The sequence below is a fragment of the Podospora pseudoanserina genome, chromosome 4, assembly GCF_035222485.1.
Source record: "Podospora pseudoanserina strain CBS 124.78 chromosome 4, whole genome shotgun sequence".
Classification (NCBI taxonomy): Eukaryota; Fungi; Ascomycota; class Sordariomycetes; order Sordariales; family Podosporaceae; genus Podospora; species Podospora pseudoanserina.
The window spans coordinates 2,185,409-2,203,697 of NC_085923.1; the positions used below are offsets into that span (position 1 = coordinate 2,185,409).

The 18,289-nt window shown below is 52.8% G+C and overlaps 3 protein-coding genes across 3 annotated transcripts; 2 read left to right on the top strand and 1 right to left on the bottom strand.

Moving 5' to 3' along the window:
* Positions 1-72: 72 nt before the first annotated feature.
* Positions 73-3,901, top strand: ppk32 (Protein kinase domain-containing protein ppk32). The gene is made up of 2 exons (XM_062947145.1): positions 73-1,895; positions 2,330-3,901. Exons 1-2 carry the CDS (start codon positions 449-451, stop codon positions 3,784-3,786), a joined length of 2,904 nt encoding a protein of 967 aa, XP_062800533.1. The 5' UTR covers positions 73-448; the 3' UTR covers positions 3,787-3,901.
* A 1,094-nt stretch (positions 3,902-4,995) lies between these two features.
* On the top strand, positions 4,996-6,917 carry SIR2 (NAD-dependent histone deacetylase sir2; the record flags this gene model as incomplete). Its single annotated transcript, XM_062947144.1, has 2 exons — positions 4,996-5,437; positions 5,587-6,917. 2 exons carry the CDS (start codon positions 4,996-4,998, stop codon positions 6,915-6,917), a joined length of 1,773 nt encoding a protein of 590 aa, XP_062800534.1.
* Positions 6,918-7,388: 471 nt separating this feature from the next.
* PMC1_1 (plasma membrane calcium) lies at positions 7,389-13,176 on the bottom strand. Its single transcript, XM_062947143.1, has 3 exons — positions 12,180-13,176; positions 8,827-12,093; positions 7,389-8,768 (listed from the first exon to the last, which is right to left on the bottom strand). Exons 1-3 carry the CDS (start codon positions 12,236-12,238, stop codon positions 7,904-7,906), a joined length of 4,191 nt encoding a protein of 1,396 aa, XP_062800535.1. The 5' UTR covers positions 12,239-13,176; the 3' UTR covers positions 7,389-7,903.
* Between the last annotated feature and the right edge of the window lie 5,113 nt (positions 13,177-18,289).

Consider the following 18,289-nt stretch of genomic DNA (forward strand, 5'->3'; position numbering starts at 1 on the left):
CTGCTGCATGTCTGGCATCGACGTGGGAAGTTGGACCAGCCCGAGAGACTGGACCAATGCTGCAGAGATACTGACAATTTGACAGCACCATTCAGTTATGGTTCGAGTTGAAGATGCCATCTTATGATCTTCTTAAATCCAATGGCAAACAACCTTTGAGCCACGTCCGTTGCGGTTGTAAGGCTTGGCATAATTAGATATCAAAATCTTATCTAATCAGCCAGCCTTATTCAAGCTGCGTCAGTGCTTGGCAGACATGCCGAAGCTGACACCTTGTTGCGCCCACCCAACGCATCCATGATCGACAGTTACGCCTTGCGCGCATCTCCTCAGCCCTTGAATTGCAAAAGATAGGTGTCTGTTTGACAATAGTACGCCTTAAATTGAGCATATTACACCTCCCACGTCCACCGAATAGCCCCGCGATGACAGTTAGAGCCGTGCAACCATGTTCGCCAACGCCTTGAAATCGATAGGCGCCTCCAGCAATATCAACACCAACTATTCGATTTCCTCCACCTTGACAGCCACCGCTGGGCCATGGAAGATCTATTCGGCGAAACGAAAGGCCACGGGCAAAGAATATTCTGTCTTTGTGTTCGATAAAAAGACCCTCGATGCAGGAAACAATGGTTTGGGAGGGAGACAGTCGGCTTCGTCGCAAAAGAGAGTGGTGGAGGAGGTGGTGGAAAGGCTGAAGAAGGAGGCATCATCTCTGGCGAGGCTACGACATCCAGGAGTGCTAGAATTGGTCGAACCGGTCGAAGAAACGAGGGGAGGAGGACTGCAATTTGTCGCCGAGCCTGTGACGGCCTCGCTCTCGGGTCTTTTGCAAGAAAAGGATGACCAGGAACGGGGCGGAGGGTTTGGAGGCAGGTCGAGCCGATATGTTACCGAGGACGCAAACGGCACACGGCGACGGCGAGAGCTCGAGATTGACGAACTAGAAATCCAAAAGGGTCTGCTGCAAGTCAGTAAGGCACTGGAGTTCTTGCACGACAACGCCGGGCTAGTACATGGAAATCTGACGCCGGATGCCATTTTAGTCAATGCAAAATCGGATTGGAAGCTGAGCGGCCTGGCGTTCTGCAGCCCCCCCGAGCCATCAACGATCCCCACGACTATTCAACCGATTATCCTGGGCGAGGTCTTGAATCCAGATCCTAGAATACCAAGGACTGTACAGCTGAATCTGGATTACGCATCGCCAGATTTCGTCCTGGATAACAACCTGACGACCTTTGCCGATATGTTTTCTCTGGGCCTGCTCTGTATCGCCTTGTACAACTCCCCACACCGGTCGCCAATCGAGTGCAATACCAGTATCTCAGCTTATAAGCGGGTGTTCCAATCGTCACAAAGCGTCCCAACCGCTACCAACAACTACCTGTCCTCCAGGCCATTACCCAAGGAACTCGGTCAACATGTGCTACCCAGACTGCTTACACGCCGGCCGGCCCAACGCATGACAGCGAAGGAGTTCCAAGAGAGCGAATACTTCAACAACGTCCTCATCTCTACCATCCGCTTCCTCGAGGGCTTCCCCGCCAAGACGCCCAATGAGAAGCAGCAATTCCTGAGAGGGCTGATCAAAGTCCTTCCGAACTTTCCAAAGTCTGTCATGGAAAAGAAGCTTCTACCGGCCCTCCTGGAGGAGCTGAAGGATAAGGAGCTGATATCGTTGATCCTCCACAACGCCTTCAAGATTATCGGTCTTCTTCCAGCGGGGAGGAGGGCTTTCAACGAAAAAGTCAGACCCAAATTGAAGGAAATTTTTGTTACCAACGCCAAACAACCTCAGGAAAAGGATGCCAATCGTGATGCCGGTTTGATGATTGTCATCGAGCAGCTGTCTGTTATAGCTAGCAACTGCAATGGGAAGGAGTTCAAGGATGGTAAGTACCTCTTATTTTATCATTGTAAGGCCCTATTTGGCACCCCAAACGCCTCATCACTACCTTATGTGCCTTGCCATTATCTGTGAAGGCCTTCCAACATGGCTGAGGCGCATAACTATCATCATTAGATGCCTTATCCCTATTTTAAAGGCCTTGGTGATTGTTATACCTCTTTTGAGATATTTGAGATATACGACCAATTGCTTTGGACGCTTCATTACCATCCTCATACCCCTTGATTGGATAGTTAAAGGCCTTTTTCTTTCTCTCAACCTCCTTATTACCATCTTTTTACCCCTGATTCGGATAGTGATAGGCCTTGTGTTTTCATTTAGTCGCCTTATCACTATCTTTTACACCTTCTCACTGTCTTCAGATGCCTTGTAACTATCTTCTGACCCCCTATATGTGCTAACTTATGTCTTTTTTAGATATCCTACCCATATTTTACACGGCCCTCGAATCACCCACCCCGTCCCTGATCAACGCCGCCCTGACCAGTTTACCAGTGGTCCTGCCTGTGTTGGACTTCAGCACCATCAAGGGAGAGCTTTTCCCAGTCATTGCTACAATTTTCAGTAAAACCAACAGTCTGGCCATCAAGGTCCGTGGTTTGGAAGCCTTTGTCACACTTTGTGGAGGTGCCGGCAGCGGTGACGATGGCTTGGACGGGCTCGCTACAGAACAGAAGAAGGCCACATCCTCCACGGCCCTCGACAAGTTCACCATGCAAGAAAAAATCATTCCTCTAATCAAGGCCATTAAAACCAGGGAACCAGCCGTCATGATGGCTGCTCTGAACGTTCTGAAGGTCGTCGGAAGGGTGGCTGATGGGGACTTTGTGGCACTGGAGATGCTTCCACTGCTTTGGAGCATGTCGTTGAACCCTCAGTTGAACCTGCGGGAATTCCAGGCCTTCATGGAGCTTATCAAATCACTATCAAGCAGAGTGGAGGACGAACAGACAAAGAAACTACAAGAGCTCACCGGCGGCGCTGTCACATCGCCCGGCCTCAAGGACGATTTTCTGTCGTTTGGGGCGATCGCGGGGTCTTCTCTCGAGGCGAACGGGACATCGGAGACGGATTTTGAGGCGCTGGTCAAAGGCAGGGCAAGTACGACCAACACCAACCCACTGGACAGCTGGGACACGAAGCCATCAGCGGCGTCTTCCTCCTCCAGTGTGAGAAATTCCACACCCACGCCCACGTTTTCTTGGTCTACACCACCGGTATCCTCACCGGTAGCCACTTCGCACCTCAAAGCCCAGACCGGAGGCTTCAGAACGGTGACCCCAGACCTAGCGGCCATCCAGCCCATGGCCCCAACAATCACCCAGTTCTCACAGCCCTTGCAACCACAATCGAACACAACATCGCCGCAGCCGCAGCCGCAGCCGGCGTCCTTCAACTGGTCCAGTGCCAGCAGCGCAACCACGCCCAGTAATATCTGGGCGACCCCCTCCGCCAGTGCCCAACCTGCTTCCAATGTATGGGCATCATCTACAACCCAGCCCAGTCCGAATGCCTGGGCCTCTCAACCATCCACATCGGCCTTTAGTTCTCTAAGCTTGAATCAGCAGCAGCAACAGCGTCCGCAGCCGACAACATCCTCTTCTTTCGCCCTGCCTCCGCCACCTGGCGCGCCTAGCGCTAGCTCGGGAAATTCGGGCTTCAGTCTGTCCCGGCCACCAGGAACATCCTTCACGACTTCAGGACTGGGCGGAACGAGCAATATGAATAGTCTGGCATCACTTGGGGCTGCCAACAGGACCGGCACAGGCATGGGAATGAGCATGAACAGCATGATGGGAGGCATGAGCCAGCAGCAGAAACCGCCTCAACAGCAGCCAAAAGGGGGTTTGGATAAGTATGAAAGCCTATTGTAGTTGTTTTTCCAGGGGTGTAGCCATTATATATATACCCATAGCGAATCATTGAACCTTGTCTGTCGGGGTTCCCTGAAAGCATTTATCAACCTCGAAAGGCGTTGATCTTCTAATAACTAACAGACATGTTGGCCTGGCTAAACGTCATCAGCTGGCGTCTTAGTAGAGATTTGCGTGGTGTGAGTGACATCAACAAAGTATGGGCCCCCTGTGTCGCTTGGCTCGTGCGTTACTCTGTGAAGCTCTCCTTGCCGGTGATCCTTTTTCCCCTTTCTTGTCTCACACTGCCTTTTAAATTTTTGAGTGATTTCGAAGAGCTGCAACCCAGCTATAGCTACCGGTTCTGGCGGACCTTTTAAGAGCCCGAAACACTCACTTCCGGTGCCTGCCGTTTCTTGTCGCCTCCGCAACCCACGTACATCCGGGGCAGCGGCGCTGCTGCAACGTTTTGTTCGAGTTTGCTTGCGCATAAGAATAAGGTAGATCGACTCTTTTTTGTTCGCTCTCTCTCGCGCACGCCCAGTCAGGCCACCCTCGAAATCCGGCATTGCCGTCAACAACCCACTCTCTTCCCGAAACTCGAGCTTTTTCTTCTGACACAACCCGGAACCGGTTGCCCGACCGACAACCTTGTGCGTGTGCGCAACTTTGCAAATTGGGACCCTCGCATACTTGTCAAATCGATTGCCACGCAACTCACTTCACTTCACTTTGAACAACCATCCATCTTGGGGTCTTTTTTGCCAAGACCCACCTTGGAACTCCCTAGCTTCCTCCTCGACTTTCTTGTCTCTCACTTCCTCTTGCTCTCTCTCTCTCTCTCTCTCTCTCTCTTTTTTTTTTTTCTCTCTCTTTCTCTCTTTCTCTCTTTCTCTCCTTCTCTCTTTCTCTCTCTCACTCTCGTCAACTCTGGCAAATCTCACTCTGTAACAACAACATCAGCCGCGTTTGGGACGCACTTCAACAACAACAACAAATCACCTGTCTTTTTTGCCGACCCCCGTCTTTTTTCTTTGAACACCTTACAACTTTTTGCGACTTATCGTCGCCACGGTTGACTGGCTGCATATGTTGTTGTCATTATTTGTCTTTTAACTCGCATTTCCGCTTTTGCCTTTTCTCACTTAGCTTCCACTCACTTTCCAACTTTTTTTTCTGTTCTTAGCCATCAGAACAACCCACCCGTCAGCGACTTTTATCGCGCCTAGAATGGAGGCCACAAGTCGCACCGCCCTCCCTGATGGCGGCGGTCAGAAAAAGAAGGTCGAGGGTCGCAGCAAGTCGCCCAAGTCGCCCACCACCACCACCACCACCACCACCACTTCCAACGGCGCATCATCTGAAATCGCCAGAAAGTCGAGCACTCGTGTCAGGAATGTTGTCGACTACGACGAAAAGAGGGCTTTTGTCGGCTTGGACAGCGATCCTGTTGTCCCCCCTCCTCCTCCCCGCCGGCAGTCCCCCCCCTCTGCTCACCAGAATGGCAGCAACGGCGGCGCTGCTGTCAAGAAGACTGCTCACAACTCTGGCAACGGCAGTGGCCTCACTGAGCTCGAGGAGCGCGTCCAGGATTTGGGCGACTCGTGGGAGACGGAGTCTCTGCTGAACGACATTCTTGGCGATGTTCACGAGGATAGGTTCTTCACCGATGGTTTGTCAACCCCTGCCTACTACCCCGGCTGCTTCACTCCAGGAAATACTATCCTCTCCCGAGGCCCTCCTCTCCCAGGGCCGGGGAGGATGAAGATGATGAGGAAAACTCTACCGGTGGTGACGATCAAGATGTTAACTCCCCTCCAGACGCCGATGCCTGCACCCCAGAAGAGGCAATCCAATACCGCCAAATGCTCCGCGCTTTGGGTCCTGAGATCTTTGTCCAGCGCACCGTCGACGCCGGCCGCATCACAGCCAAGAAGCTTCTCACAGCTTTTGGCGTCCGCCCACCGGACTTTTTGGAAGGCCAAGACGACGACGCCTACTTTTCTCTCCTGAGCTATGCGTTCACGAGGGAGCTCAAAAAGCGCGCCAAACTGACACGGTACAACACAGTCGACGACGCCGTCAACCTCCTCAAAGAAAAGAAGAACATCATCGTCCTCACGGGCGCGGGCATCTCCACCTCGCTCGGCATCCCCGACTTCCGCTCGGCCGGCACGGGCCTCTACAGCAAACTCGCCCATTTGGGACTGAACGATCCGCAGGAGGTGTTTGACCTGTCGGTCTTTAGGCAAGACCCGACGATTTTTTACTCGGTGGCGAAGGATATCTTGCCGAGCGAGGACCGGTACACGCCGACGCATCAGTTTATCAGGATGCTTCAGGAGCGGGGGAAGCTGTTGACGAATTACACGCAGAACATTGACAACTTGGAGTCCAAGGCGGGGATTTTGCCCGAGAAGCTGGTTCAGTGTCATGGGAGTTTTGCCACGGCGAGTTGTGTCAAGTGTGGGGGGAAGGTTGTGGGCGACAGTATTTTTGCGGAGATCAAGGCGGGGAAGATTCCTCGGTGCAGGAAGTGTCCTTCTGGGCAGTCTCGATCTCAGTCACGAAAGAGAAAGACGGCCAACTCTTCCAACTCGAAACGTCGCCGGGATTTCGACCGGGACAGCAATTCCGACTCGGAATTTGATCTTGTCTCTTCATCAGCGGGGGTGATGAAGCCGGATATTATTTTTTTCGGGGAGCCGCTCCCGGATGAGTTTAGTCAGAGGCTGACGCAGCACGATGTCGACAGGGTGGACTTGGTGATTGTCATCGGGACGAGCTTGAAGGTTGCGCCGGTGAGCGAGGTGGTGCCGTACCTGCCGAGCCACATACCGCAGATTTACATCAGTCGGGAGGCGATTGGGCACAATAATTTTGACATTGACTTGTTGGGGGATTGTGATGTTGTTGTGGCGGAGCTGTGCAGGAGGGCGGGGTGGGAGTTGGGGCATGAGATGGTGCCGGAGGGGCAGGTGGTTGAGGTTAAGGCTGTGGAGGGGTGGGGGAGCAGGTGGGTTTTTAAGGAGGTGAAGGACGGGGATAAGGAGGATGGGGTGAAGGCTGGGGTGAAGGATGAGATGAAGGAGAAGAATGGGGAGAGTGGGAAGGGGAAGAGGGGGAAGAATGGCGGCGGGGGAAAGAAGTAAATTGGGGTGGGTGGGAGTTGAGATAGGGTATGGCAGGTTTATTATGGTCCGGTAGAAGTAATGCATAGGGTGGAAGTTGGTGAATGGACGGTTGGGACTGTCTGTCTGGATGGTTGGGTTGGGTTGGTAAGGCAAACATGCTACGAATTGACTGGGAGGAAGCTTGACAACATTTTGGGCGAAGGTGTCTTTTTTCTTCTTTTCCAGACAAAAAAAGCAGAGAGGGGACAGACATGATACCCGGGGTTTTTTTTTTTTTTTCATCTACTACATCGTTTAGTCTTAGGTTTTTGCTGTTTCAATTTTTATTTTATTTTTTTATTTTTGTATTTTTTTAAGGTTGTTTTCGGTTTACCTCTCTCTCTTCTCCTGCTTTCATTCCGGGAAGAAGAGATATTTTAGATAATGTTGGACTACCCCTTTTCTGTAAATCCTTTTAACTTTGCGTGATGGTTCGTGGTGAACAAACTAGCGGGAACATAACGACCGATTTCAATCAAAATACTCAAACACCAAGGCGCACAGTAAATAGCACAAGTCCACACACAAAACATCTTTTGTATTCTTCTTATCCCCCCATCCACCAACCACACTCCCAACTTTTTTGGCGCAGATATACATATATATATATATATATAACACTCGTGCGCGCGCGCTATGATGATGATGATACTGTAATCTAAGATTTGTAACGAACGACAGCGGAAAAGATAAAAAAAACGCCCAAATTTCATCTATCACTTTCTTCGCTCAAACGCCCCCATGATTAAGAAAAAAGAGAGATACATGACAGCAATACCACCACCATCACCAAACCAAAAACGCCTTAAAAAGAAAAACAGACATGTTGACTCAAAAGAGGAAATATTAACGATAGAAAAAAGAAATGAAAACGCCCTACAGCAGCAGGGCTGACACTGTGATATTGTTGTACACACTTCCACAGGCATTAATAATACATTTTATCTGTTTTCCTCTCTACCTACTCAAGGAGTAGGGGTAGAAGGCGACTTCGGCTTGGGCACATTAATAATCGGAACATCCTGGGCACTGGATGAAGACGACCCCTCAACCTCCCTCCTCTCATCCGTCGACACCCTTCCCGCCTGGTCATCCTCGCCAATCTCCTGACCGAGAGGCGACGGCTTGGGCGGGAACTGGCCAAAATCCGGCTCGCCCCTCTTCTCAATCGGTGACCACCCCGCCGCAATAGAACCAGCAACAATACCAGTCATGACGGTCGCCGCGCCCAACACGCTGTTGGAGCGGGAGCGGTTGCTTCTGCTGCGGCGGCGGGACTCAGGAGTAGGAGCGGTAGACCCATAGCTGTCCTCGCGGACAGGGGTCTGGGGGAGGCGGTGGATCGAGTTGGATCGGGAATGCTCCCTGCTCGGGACGGGGCTGCGGTTGAGGAAGGTTTCGCGGGGGTGCTTCATGGCGAATTTAAGGTTGTTGAGACGGCCGCCCTTGACGCGCTTGAGCCAGGCGAGCTCCTCGTGAATGTCGGCGAGGGGCGCGGGGTAGGCGGTGAAGCGCTCTTCGTCGTCGGAGACGTTGATGCCGGGAACCTTGGAGCTGTGCTTGCGCTTGAGAACGCCGGGGACCAAGGCGACGATGATCTCGTCGGGGATGAGGCGGATGATGACGCCAACGGGGATGGAAAGGAGACCAAGAACGATGGCAGTCGCCCACATGGTTGGTGACTGGCCCTCATCGGCAATGCGGAAAGCTGTACCGCCAACCATGACAATGAGGACTTGACCGCCGCACATGACGGCGCTGATTGCAATGAACAGCCAGTTCTTGGTGAGACCCTCAAAGATGTTGAACTGGTTGTCAAGACGCCGGTTGCTAGTTGCTGTTAGTAAACGATCCGCCAACGGGCAATTTGTGGAAGGGCACGACTTACTTCCACTGGTTGAAGATCTGCATCCACACAAAAGTGTTGAAGACCAAGGTGTTGATCTGGCTGTCGGGAATGATCTCGGGTCCAGGGTACACGGAAGACTTTCCGAAATAGAGCAGGAAGCAGATGAGAAGCTGGAACACGGCCTGTCCGAGGATCATCTTCCACATAGTAGGTGAGATGATCGAGGAACCCTTGCGCTCGGGCTTGCGGTTCAGCACACTGTCCTGAGGGGGGTCGGTAGCCAGAGCCAAGGCAGCAAGAGTGTCCATGATGAGGTTGACCCAGAGAAGCTGGACGGCGGTGAGCACAGCGGTAGCCTTTTCCTCGGGATGCGACTGGGTAACGGCAGAGTAGATGGCGGAGACAAAGGTCAAAACGACAGCCGTGACGTTGACGGTGAGCTGGAACTGGAGGAAACGCTTGACGGCATCGTTAACGGCACGACCCCATTTCAAAGCCTTGACGATCGAGTTGAAGTTGTCGTCCATGAGGATAATGGCGGAAGCCTCCTTGGCCACCTCGGTGCCGGCGATGCCCATCGAAAAGCCAATATCAGCCGTCTTGAGCGCCGGGGCGTCGTTGGTGCCGTCACCGGTCACGGCAACGGTTTCGCCTTTGTCCTTCAACCGCTTAACCAAGATGCGCTTGTCTTCGGGGCTGGACCGTGCGAGAACGTGGAGGCGGGGAATGATCTCATCTTGCTGAGCCTTGGTCATGTTGCGGAACTCGGGGCCTTCGAGAACCACGCTGTTGGGCTGGAGAATGCCGCAATCGCGGGCAATAGCCTCGGCAGTCAACCTGTTATCACCAGTAACCATGCGCACAACGACACCGGCCCGCTGGCAGTCTCTCACAGCCTCGGGCACACCAGGGCGAAGAGGATCCTTGATGCCAACCATACCGACAAAGACCATGTTGCGGCAGATATCCTCAAAGACAATCTCATCCTTCTCGGCATCGACGCGACGGGCTGGCTTGGGGGGCCACTTGTCAAAGTCGCGGTAGATCAGGCCGATGGTACGGAGCGAGTTGCGGGCGTAAGTCTCAATCAGATGCTTGATGGTCTCGCGGTTTTCCTCGTGGAGAGTAGCCGAGGCCAGGCCCTGAGAAGGATCGCGGAGGATCTGGGTGCACTTCTCCAACATGATTTCGGACGCACCCTTGACATAAAGACGAGCCTTGCCATTCTCCAGCTGAACCACGACACCCATGCACTTGCGTCCAGAGTCGAAGGGAATGAGGTGAAGGGTCTTGCTGCCGGAGCGCAGTTCAGCAACGGGGCCCATGGCAAGGTGCTCGCGAGCCAGAATAAGCATGGCGGTCTCCGTCTTGGAGCCGATGAAGGTGTGCTCGCCATCGACATCCCCCTCGAAGGCAGTCGAGTTGAGCGCGATAGACTTGAGCAGCAGATCCTTAGCCTCGGGGCTGAGCATCCTCACCACTTCCTGGGCCTCCACATCCTTCTCGCTCCGAGGGCTCTCGCCCGGGATGGTGGAAGTACCAAAGCGGTGGCTTGTGCCGATGGTGCCAGCAACAACTTGCATCTTGTTCTGAGTCAAAGTGCCCGTCTTGTCAGAACAGATGGTGGTGGCATTGCCCATGACTTCGCAAGCCTTGAGGTGGCGGACCAGGTTGTTGTCCTTGAGCATGCGAGTCGTGGCAAAAGCGAGGGCCAAAGTGACAGCCAAGGGAAGGCCTTCAGGAATAGCGACGACCACGATTGTGACGACCATGATGAAGATATCGATAAACTGCTGGCCCTTTTGCGCGGGGGTGAGCGGAGCGAATTGACGGGGAAGCTTGACCAGGAAGATGATGAACAGAATCAGGAAGAGGAGGAGGGCGATGGCACCGCCGAGCTTGGCGATGGACTCGGCAATGACATTGAGCTTCGACTGCAAGGGGGTGATCTCGGGGTCTTCATTGAGCGACATGAGCGTCTTGCCATAGCTGGAGTAGACACCGGTCGAGGTAACCATGAATGTACCGACACCCTCCATGACGCGGGCGCCCGACTGGATAAAGGGGTCCATCTTCTTCAGGTTCTCGCCATTCTCGATTGCCGCAAAGACCTCGTCGGAGGCACGCTTCTTGATAATGTCGGATTCACCAGTGGCCTGAGACTCGTCGCACTTGACGTTGAAACCCTCAATGAGAACACCATCAACGGGGATCAAATCGCCGGGCTCCAAGTGCATGACATCGCCAACTAGAACGTCAAAAACCGAGATTTCCACAGTCTTTCCAGATCGAACAACGCGAACCACACGATCCTGCTTCTTCTTGTTCAGCTTGGCGAATTGGCGTTCCTTCTGGAAGTCGTTCAAAGATCCAACAATAACCACGATGGTGATGGCGGCAATAATGGCAACACCCTCGATCCATTCTACACCGGGGTTTGTGGCGTCGTGCTCCTGGCCGAATGTTTGATACAAGCCAATGGCCAGAGAAATGACGGCGGCAACGGACAGCAGGATCAGGACCTTGTCATTATACGTGATCCACATGAGCTGGAGAAGATTCTTGCCCTTCTTGGCAGGAAGCCGGTTGTCGCTGAAGACGCGCTTTCTCGAGGAGAAGGCCCCCGAGTCCTGCCTGCCGGAAGCCGTCGCATGGCTATCAGTCTGGGCAAGCTTGGTGTCGGCCGAGCCGACGTGAGCGGTAGCCTCCTCAAACGTGACGCGCCCAGGAAGAGTAGCCTCGTCGGCGCTAAGACCAGTCGACCGGTTGGATCTCAATCCCTTCTCGATACCGGCGAGGCCACCCAGCTTGTAGAAGGCAGACAAGCTCTTGGGGTCGAACATCTTGTTCAGTTGGCCAGGCGCAAAGGCGAAGGGGTTGTCGTTAACCTGGAAATCGGCCTCCTTGCCCTGGTCGGGCTTCAAAGCATCCGGATCGTTCTTGATGCTGTCGTTGTCGGCAGCACCTCGGCTGGCCTTCTCCCCCAACGTAGAACCCCCTGCTACCGTGGTGTCGCCAATGGACGAGGTGATGGAGCGGTCATCGTCAGAGTTGACAGAGTCCTGGCGAGGTCTTGGGGCGCCAGGAACGGTGAGCAGTCCCGGATTTGGACCGCGGAAGGAAGCAAAGGGGTTTGACACATTGTGAGGACTTGTCGGCCTGCTCTCTCCAGAGAGACTCCTCTTGTGAGAATTTGTTGATGGTTCTGGCGTGGTGCCAGGTGATATTGGTGAGTTGGCGTCCACCTCTGGCTCGTTCGTGACAGGACTCGGGCTCACAGCCGTCGTGTCGATATTAATTGTTGGTCTGTATGACATTGTTAGGTGGGTGGTTGTGAGAGAGCAGTTGCGGCTCCCACGACGTTGTGAGCAGACAGGAAGGGGAATACATACGCTCTTCGGCGTCCAGAGGCGAAGTCTCCCTCCTTGGGACCATCCTGTGGTTCCGCCATGTCCAGCTGATGGTGCGGGTCACAGTCGTCAGCGAAGGCGACGGATATGAGCTGCGCCTACGGTGACACGAGGTCTAGAAAGCCTCTCGTAGTGGCGATGGGAGACGCGAAGGGGTGGTGTTGCGCAGATGTACAGTTGAGGTCGTCAGCTCTGAGCTCTCTGCCTTGTGTGTACTGCCACACTTGGGTCGGCAAACACAAACGGGTCTCAGGAACAGAGACTCATGAAGTGTGAGGTGAGTTGAGGTCGCCGGGTCTCGATCTGCGGGGTGCTATCTGCAGGCCTCCCTTGGGGAAAAGGTAAAAGAATTAAGAATTGGAATTGGGTTGATGAGGCAGAGTCGGTGAGGCAATCGGGGAGGTCCCCTGGGGTCCAGAGCGGTAGTTGGACGGTTGTTATGGAGTTTTTTTGAGGGTGAGGCGGTGCAAGCAACGCTATAACACTTGTTTCGAGGTCCAAGATGTCTGGCGCGTGCAGTTACCAAGGTCGCACTCCAACAAAAGAGCAAAGGAGCGTGATGAATGGAAAATGGGACGAAACAAAGCAGGAAGCAGCAGGGAAAGTGAAGCCGCGCAGAACCACTGACGACACAGCGGCTACGAAATTGGACCTGACCTGACCTGGAGACGGGATGGCCTAGGATGAGATGGGAGCTGTGTTTTCCCCTGTTGTTGGGACCCAAAAGGTGCCAAGAGAGGCTGTGCAGCGCCAGACGAATCAGAGACAGCGTGGATTTGCCATGTCACTTTAGCACCTGCGTACAATTTTCCCCATTCCCTACAGTGTGGGGTGAAAAACAGAATGCCAAGTACGACAAGCTCAATGGGCCATTTCACCACGGCGACTCATTCCAATGCGTTGCGGCAGAAGGGCATGCTGCTACTCTCCCTGGGAGATCACCTTGTTCGGAGGGATCATGTTGGTGGGAGGTTACCTGCCTCCGTCTGTGTCACCACCACTACCGGGCAGTGCTTGACCCTCGGGGAGTACCACAGTATGTACTTACCACGACAGCAGGGCGAGCACTTCCCAACTCCTGTGCTCCTGAGCCCAGGGAGGGTGATATCCAAAACCCCAGTCACTAAGTTAAAAAGTAAAACTGTGCCGCCGTTATGCATCAGCCGCTCTGAGATGCCACCCTTTGGACAGTTGCCCCGTGCGCGAATCTGCCGAGGCCGCCGTTTCGCACAGTGCTTTCCATCAATTATACAAAAAGAAGCTCCGTTGCACCTGCCACCACCCATGCATGGGGTACCAGCATCGAAATCGACTTGGAATTTGGACGGTTGTCACCTCCTACACTGGCCACGATCAGGCTCATCAGGTTGCATCATGAGAGAAGTCCCGTCTCGCGAATCTCAACATCTCCAACAAAACGGTGTGTTGTCAGTTATGTTTCCTGGCGTGTAATTTGGCCAGTGGACCCGATGCTAGCGTGCCCGCTGCATCGTCCTTGAACATTTCCCCTTTGTATCGGTGGTGCAACATCACAGCTTGATCATAGCTCGATCATAGCAACAAGAGTTGAAACATAATTTGAATAATAACTACTACTATTTCCTAACAACCAAGCACTCCTGTCACGCCCTCAGCCATACTGTGGGTTCTACCTTCCAGAGACACAGCCAGCAGAAACAAGCTCCCAAGTCTGGTACCAACCCCACAGTCCGGGGGTGATCGTCACAGAAACATGCACACATGCATGCGCTCGGTCCAAGCAACACTCGACCAGCACAACCGCCGGCTTTTTCTGCAAAACCATCGATGCCCGTCTCACCATGTTCCGAATTGTTACATCTTGCACAGACGGGGCATCCGATCTTCTTGGCTGAGTGAGAGGTTCGTCTGAACTTGACCATGCAGAATCGGCTCGACTTGCTCTCGAGGAGAGCATGAAACAAGACTTCCCCTTTCTCACTACCGATTGGCCAGCACCTGACACCTCGACAAACATCCTACTCCCCATCAACTGACAGCTGATCATAGACAGGAGCTATCCCATGACAGACTACACCTTTGGCTTTGACAACAAACAACAAAGCCAACCATCATATGGGTGCCCTCCATTATGCACAATGACGGCCGCTTGGCCTCGTGGGCCAACCCGACAGCCCACCCCCACCCAAGTTGTCTGCGCTGCCAGCAAATGTAGGTGGCCCGATATTGCCAGGCCTATCAATATGTGTGTCGTCGGCATTTCCAAACTTTAGATGTCGATATCTGGCTATCAACCATCGCCCAATAGCATCACTTTTCCAAAGCCTGAGAATGAAACGCGGGGCACAACGCAAGGCTTCAAAGCAAGATGACGGCACGGCTTCTCGATCACCATTGACAGCCTCATACCGTCAACATCCAACACCTCCCTCCCAGACCGAGACGGGTTGGATATTCGATTGGAACTCTAGCGCCAGGCTCGGTCCCATCCAGACCATCGAGTTTACCGGCTCTCGACCGTTCCGAGATGGGCGAAACGGTAATCCAAGCGGCTCTGATGGCTGAGCCGTCTCAAATTCCAAACCGTCCAGATACTCCATAGGCAAGACAGCTATGGGACGGCACTGCGGAGCATCTTCAAGATATCTTACAATAATGCGCGTACTCGAAATCCAAGCCTCAACCCAGGTCCGCCTTGCTGGTGAAGGCACCAGGCATCCCCAATTGACTATAAAGGAGCATCCCGCCCGTTGGCACTGACAAAGAAGTTTTGAACCACCCAAGGCATCATCAAGGCACTTCCTCAGGCAGGCGAGGCTGGGAAACCGGGAAAAGCTTGAATGACTGAGGCACATCTGCCGAGACAGTCTCCAAGGCATATGATGCAACTCTGCTGAACAATGGTTTTTGGCCATCCAGGCACGTGTGGTCTAGAACAAGCTTGACCCATGCTCCTTCTAGAAGGTTGCAGGCACGCATTTATTCTTTGATTCCGACAACAACATCGAAGACGAGCTGCCTCAACAGGCAAGTCGCCGCCTGAGGCTTAGACGATCGAGATGTTCCAACAACAGCGATAAGCTCAATGTCCGGAACGTACCGACCATTTTTATTACATGTGTATTCTCGGGGAATCTCCCGGTCAAACGGAGAGCGCAGCGTTTGCGATGCAAGGTTTATCACTTTACCAGTGGACGTCAGTCTCTCCCAAGGCGAGGCATACAAATCCACACTAGCTTCCTGATTGGCACAGTCATCCGATGGGATAGACATCGGCAGTCAGTCAGGCGATCACCACTTCAGGTGTAAGGAGACCCTCACGCATGTATACATATCAAATATCGGACTTTAACTTTCTCACCATCGTCTCCTAAAGCTATCACATACACTCACTCACCGCCCTGCGCGATGGAGAAAACGGGGGGTCTCCATTTCACCAGCCCTCTCGGACTTTGCAACTTCAAAATTCCCTCAGCGGGAACGGCGAATTTTCTCTCTCTGAGTTTTGGCCAGAAGAGGCAAAAGACAAACGCCGTGCTCGCAACCGAAGGGGGCTGTGCAAATGCAGACAAGAGTTTCGAGCTCCGCTCACTACCAAACAACTTGAAAGGGAATTTCTTGGCACACGAATGCCAACAGCCGCTGGCATGGAACTGTGAAAGCATGGCATGATGGGTGGAAATCTGGAGAGGTTGATGGCGGCATGTCTGATGATGATGAGATGTGGAAAAGATGGATGGGGTGTTGTTCGTCGTGATGTTGGCTGACAACGAAGATGGTGGTGTTCGTACTCGGGAGCTAGCTAGGGAGAGACACGTGGGGATTGGGGAGAGTAGAGAACCAACAAGAAGATGAGAATATCAACTCAAGATCACATAACATCAACCAGCGGCGGCAGGCAATCTAGTCCTCATGCAGAACTGTCCCACAGAGTGGGTTTTGTGTAACGTGGTTCCTGACCAGGACAACTGCGCTCAAGTTCTTGGGAAGGGAAGTCTAGACCAAAACCAGCGTTGCATGTTACAACTGTCAATGTCCAAACAATCAGTATCTCGGACCCGATCCCGGCTATCAACCTCCACCGTCTCGGATCACCCAACTTAATCCTCCGGCTTCTTGTAAGTGCTCTGGACTGGACTTCCAAAACCGGAAGTCCCGGACAACCGGTTGGGGATGAGATGAGGGGGGAGAGAAAAAGTCTAAGCCACGATGCCAATGCTGTTTCTCTTGTTCACTTTTGCCATCTTCCACGTGTCGAGGTCGGCGCAAGTTTGGGCTGGTTGGGGAGGAGGAGAAGGAGGAGAAAGTAAGACGCTACGCGTTCGTTCTTTGCCGGGCGGACTTGACAACCTGACCTGTGTGCGACAACTCCTTTGGTTCATGATGAACTATGTCTAACTTGCACTGCCCTCTTGCCCCCCCTCTCTCTCTCTCTCTCTCTCTCTCTCTCTCTCTCTCTCTCTCGGTTCCGACCGCTTGATGGTAGGTTATGGGAAGCGGAGGTTGAGACACTTGTTGAAGGGCACCCTGTCAAACACACACCATGTCGATATCAGAACGCAGTTACCTCAAGCACAACTCACCCAACCCTTGAACGGTCAAATCTTGATATCTCTATTGTATTAGAGAGTGCTGCCACCTCAAAGACAATGCGTTACCTACTCAAAAGGCAGCTGATAGCAGACTTCACATTCTTCCTGACCACCAGGGTGGGGTGATAACACAAACCACCACGCCGCCCGCCGGTCACTGTCACCGTAGCCAAGAGAAAGCTCAAACTTTGCAAATATCCCACTGCCTTACTGGCTTGGTATTTTTTTTTTATGCAAGAGCTCGGAGATCATCTCTTGCACTGCCTCTTCCTTTTGGTGGTAGTCTACCTTGGCCTTGGGTAGGGTGGGTGTTCTTGCGTACCCGCCTCGATGCCCGGTGACGAGTTCAACTCTACCTTGGCGAAGGGGTGATGGAATGGAGCAATGTGGCTGGGATGAGGGGGGGATGTAGTTGGCACTGCCGTTTTGGTGATGGAAATTGCCTCGTTCAATAGGTACCTGAATGGAATGTCAATTGTTTGCTGTCGGGGAAGAAGAGGGGTCCCTGGCTGCTGGATTGTGATGGGCGCCTCGGGGTGGTGCTAACATCCGGGGATCTCTCCACTGGGCCAAGAGAAGATGGGAAGGTGTGATTGGCATATGATGAGGAGGATGAGAAGATGGGTTTTGCACAGATTGGGTTTGCGTGGTCTGGCTTGGAGATAGATGGTAGGAGAGGGTAGGTAGCAGTGGTTTGAGGTGTTGGCCGAGCCGTCTTTTCTGGAGATCACTGTCGCGGTGTAGGCTTGAGGAATGTTGAATACACACGCATGTTGTGGACGGGGTAGTGGAGATGGTAACGTGAAGCTAAGGCCCTCGAACATAATCGACAGGCCATGAAAGATACTCGAAAGGCGTATGGACTATCTCCTACACCCTTGATATTTCGCCGCAGTCTCTATTTTCCTGTCATAGCGTGACAGGTCTTGACTGTATGGAAATTCTCAGTCTGCCTGTCGAAACTCCTTGGAGACCGGCGCGGTTAATGGCACAGCCTCTGAGTGCATCGGTTGACGGGCAGACATTTCGATCATGGATGTTGACAGGCAGACTGGGAAGAGATATCCCAGCCACTATCTCAAGCAACCCATTCTTGCAACACAATACCTGGATTGCCTGGCATGCGTCCCACAAACCTGGTACATGAATTGTCTCTACTTGTGAGTTTGCCGCCGGGTCATGATGATGAGCTTTGAGCTGGATACCTAGATACCTATCCTTTTCATGTCCTGTCGGTTATTTTGAGGGATGTGCTTTTTGGGTAGGCATATATCTAAGGGCTTTAACGGTCAGGGAAAAGTTTGCTCTTTTGGGAAGAAATACATGTGAAGTTTCTTTGTGGCGTTTGGATTATACAGAATAGGCCAAAAGGGGTGCATCCAATTGAACTCAATGTCTGTGCAATCGCGACCCTCGTGTTAGGAGAACATCCATATTCATGAGGCGTTTGGGTTAACCAAATATCTCATGGCGTTTGGAAGAGACGGCGTGATGGATGAGTATCGGCAACTGGGCCTCCTA

Coding starts and splice junctions, on each gene's coding strand:
- ppk32 (XM_062947145.1), top strand. CDS start 449: ATGTTCGCCAACGCCTTGAAATCGATAGGCGCCTCCAGCAATATCAAC. Junction 1,896..2,329: donor TGGGAAGGAGTTCAAGGATG/GTAAGTACCTCT, acceptor TGTCTTTTTTAG/ATATCCTACCCATATTTTAC.
- PMC1_1 (XM_062947143.1), bottom strand. CDS start 12,238: ATGGCGGAACCACAGGATGGTCCCAAGGAGGGAGACTTCGCCTCTGGA. Junction 12,094..12,179: donor GCCTCTGGACGCCGAAGAGC/GTATGTATTCCC, acceptor AATGTCATACAG/ACCAACAATTAATATCGACA. Junction 8,769..8,826: donor CAGATCTTCAACCAGTGGAA/GTAAGTCGTGCC, acceptor AACAGCAACTAG/CAACCGGCGTCTTGACAACC.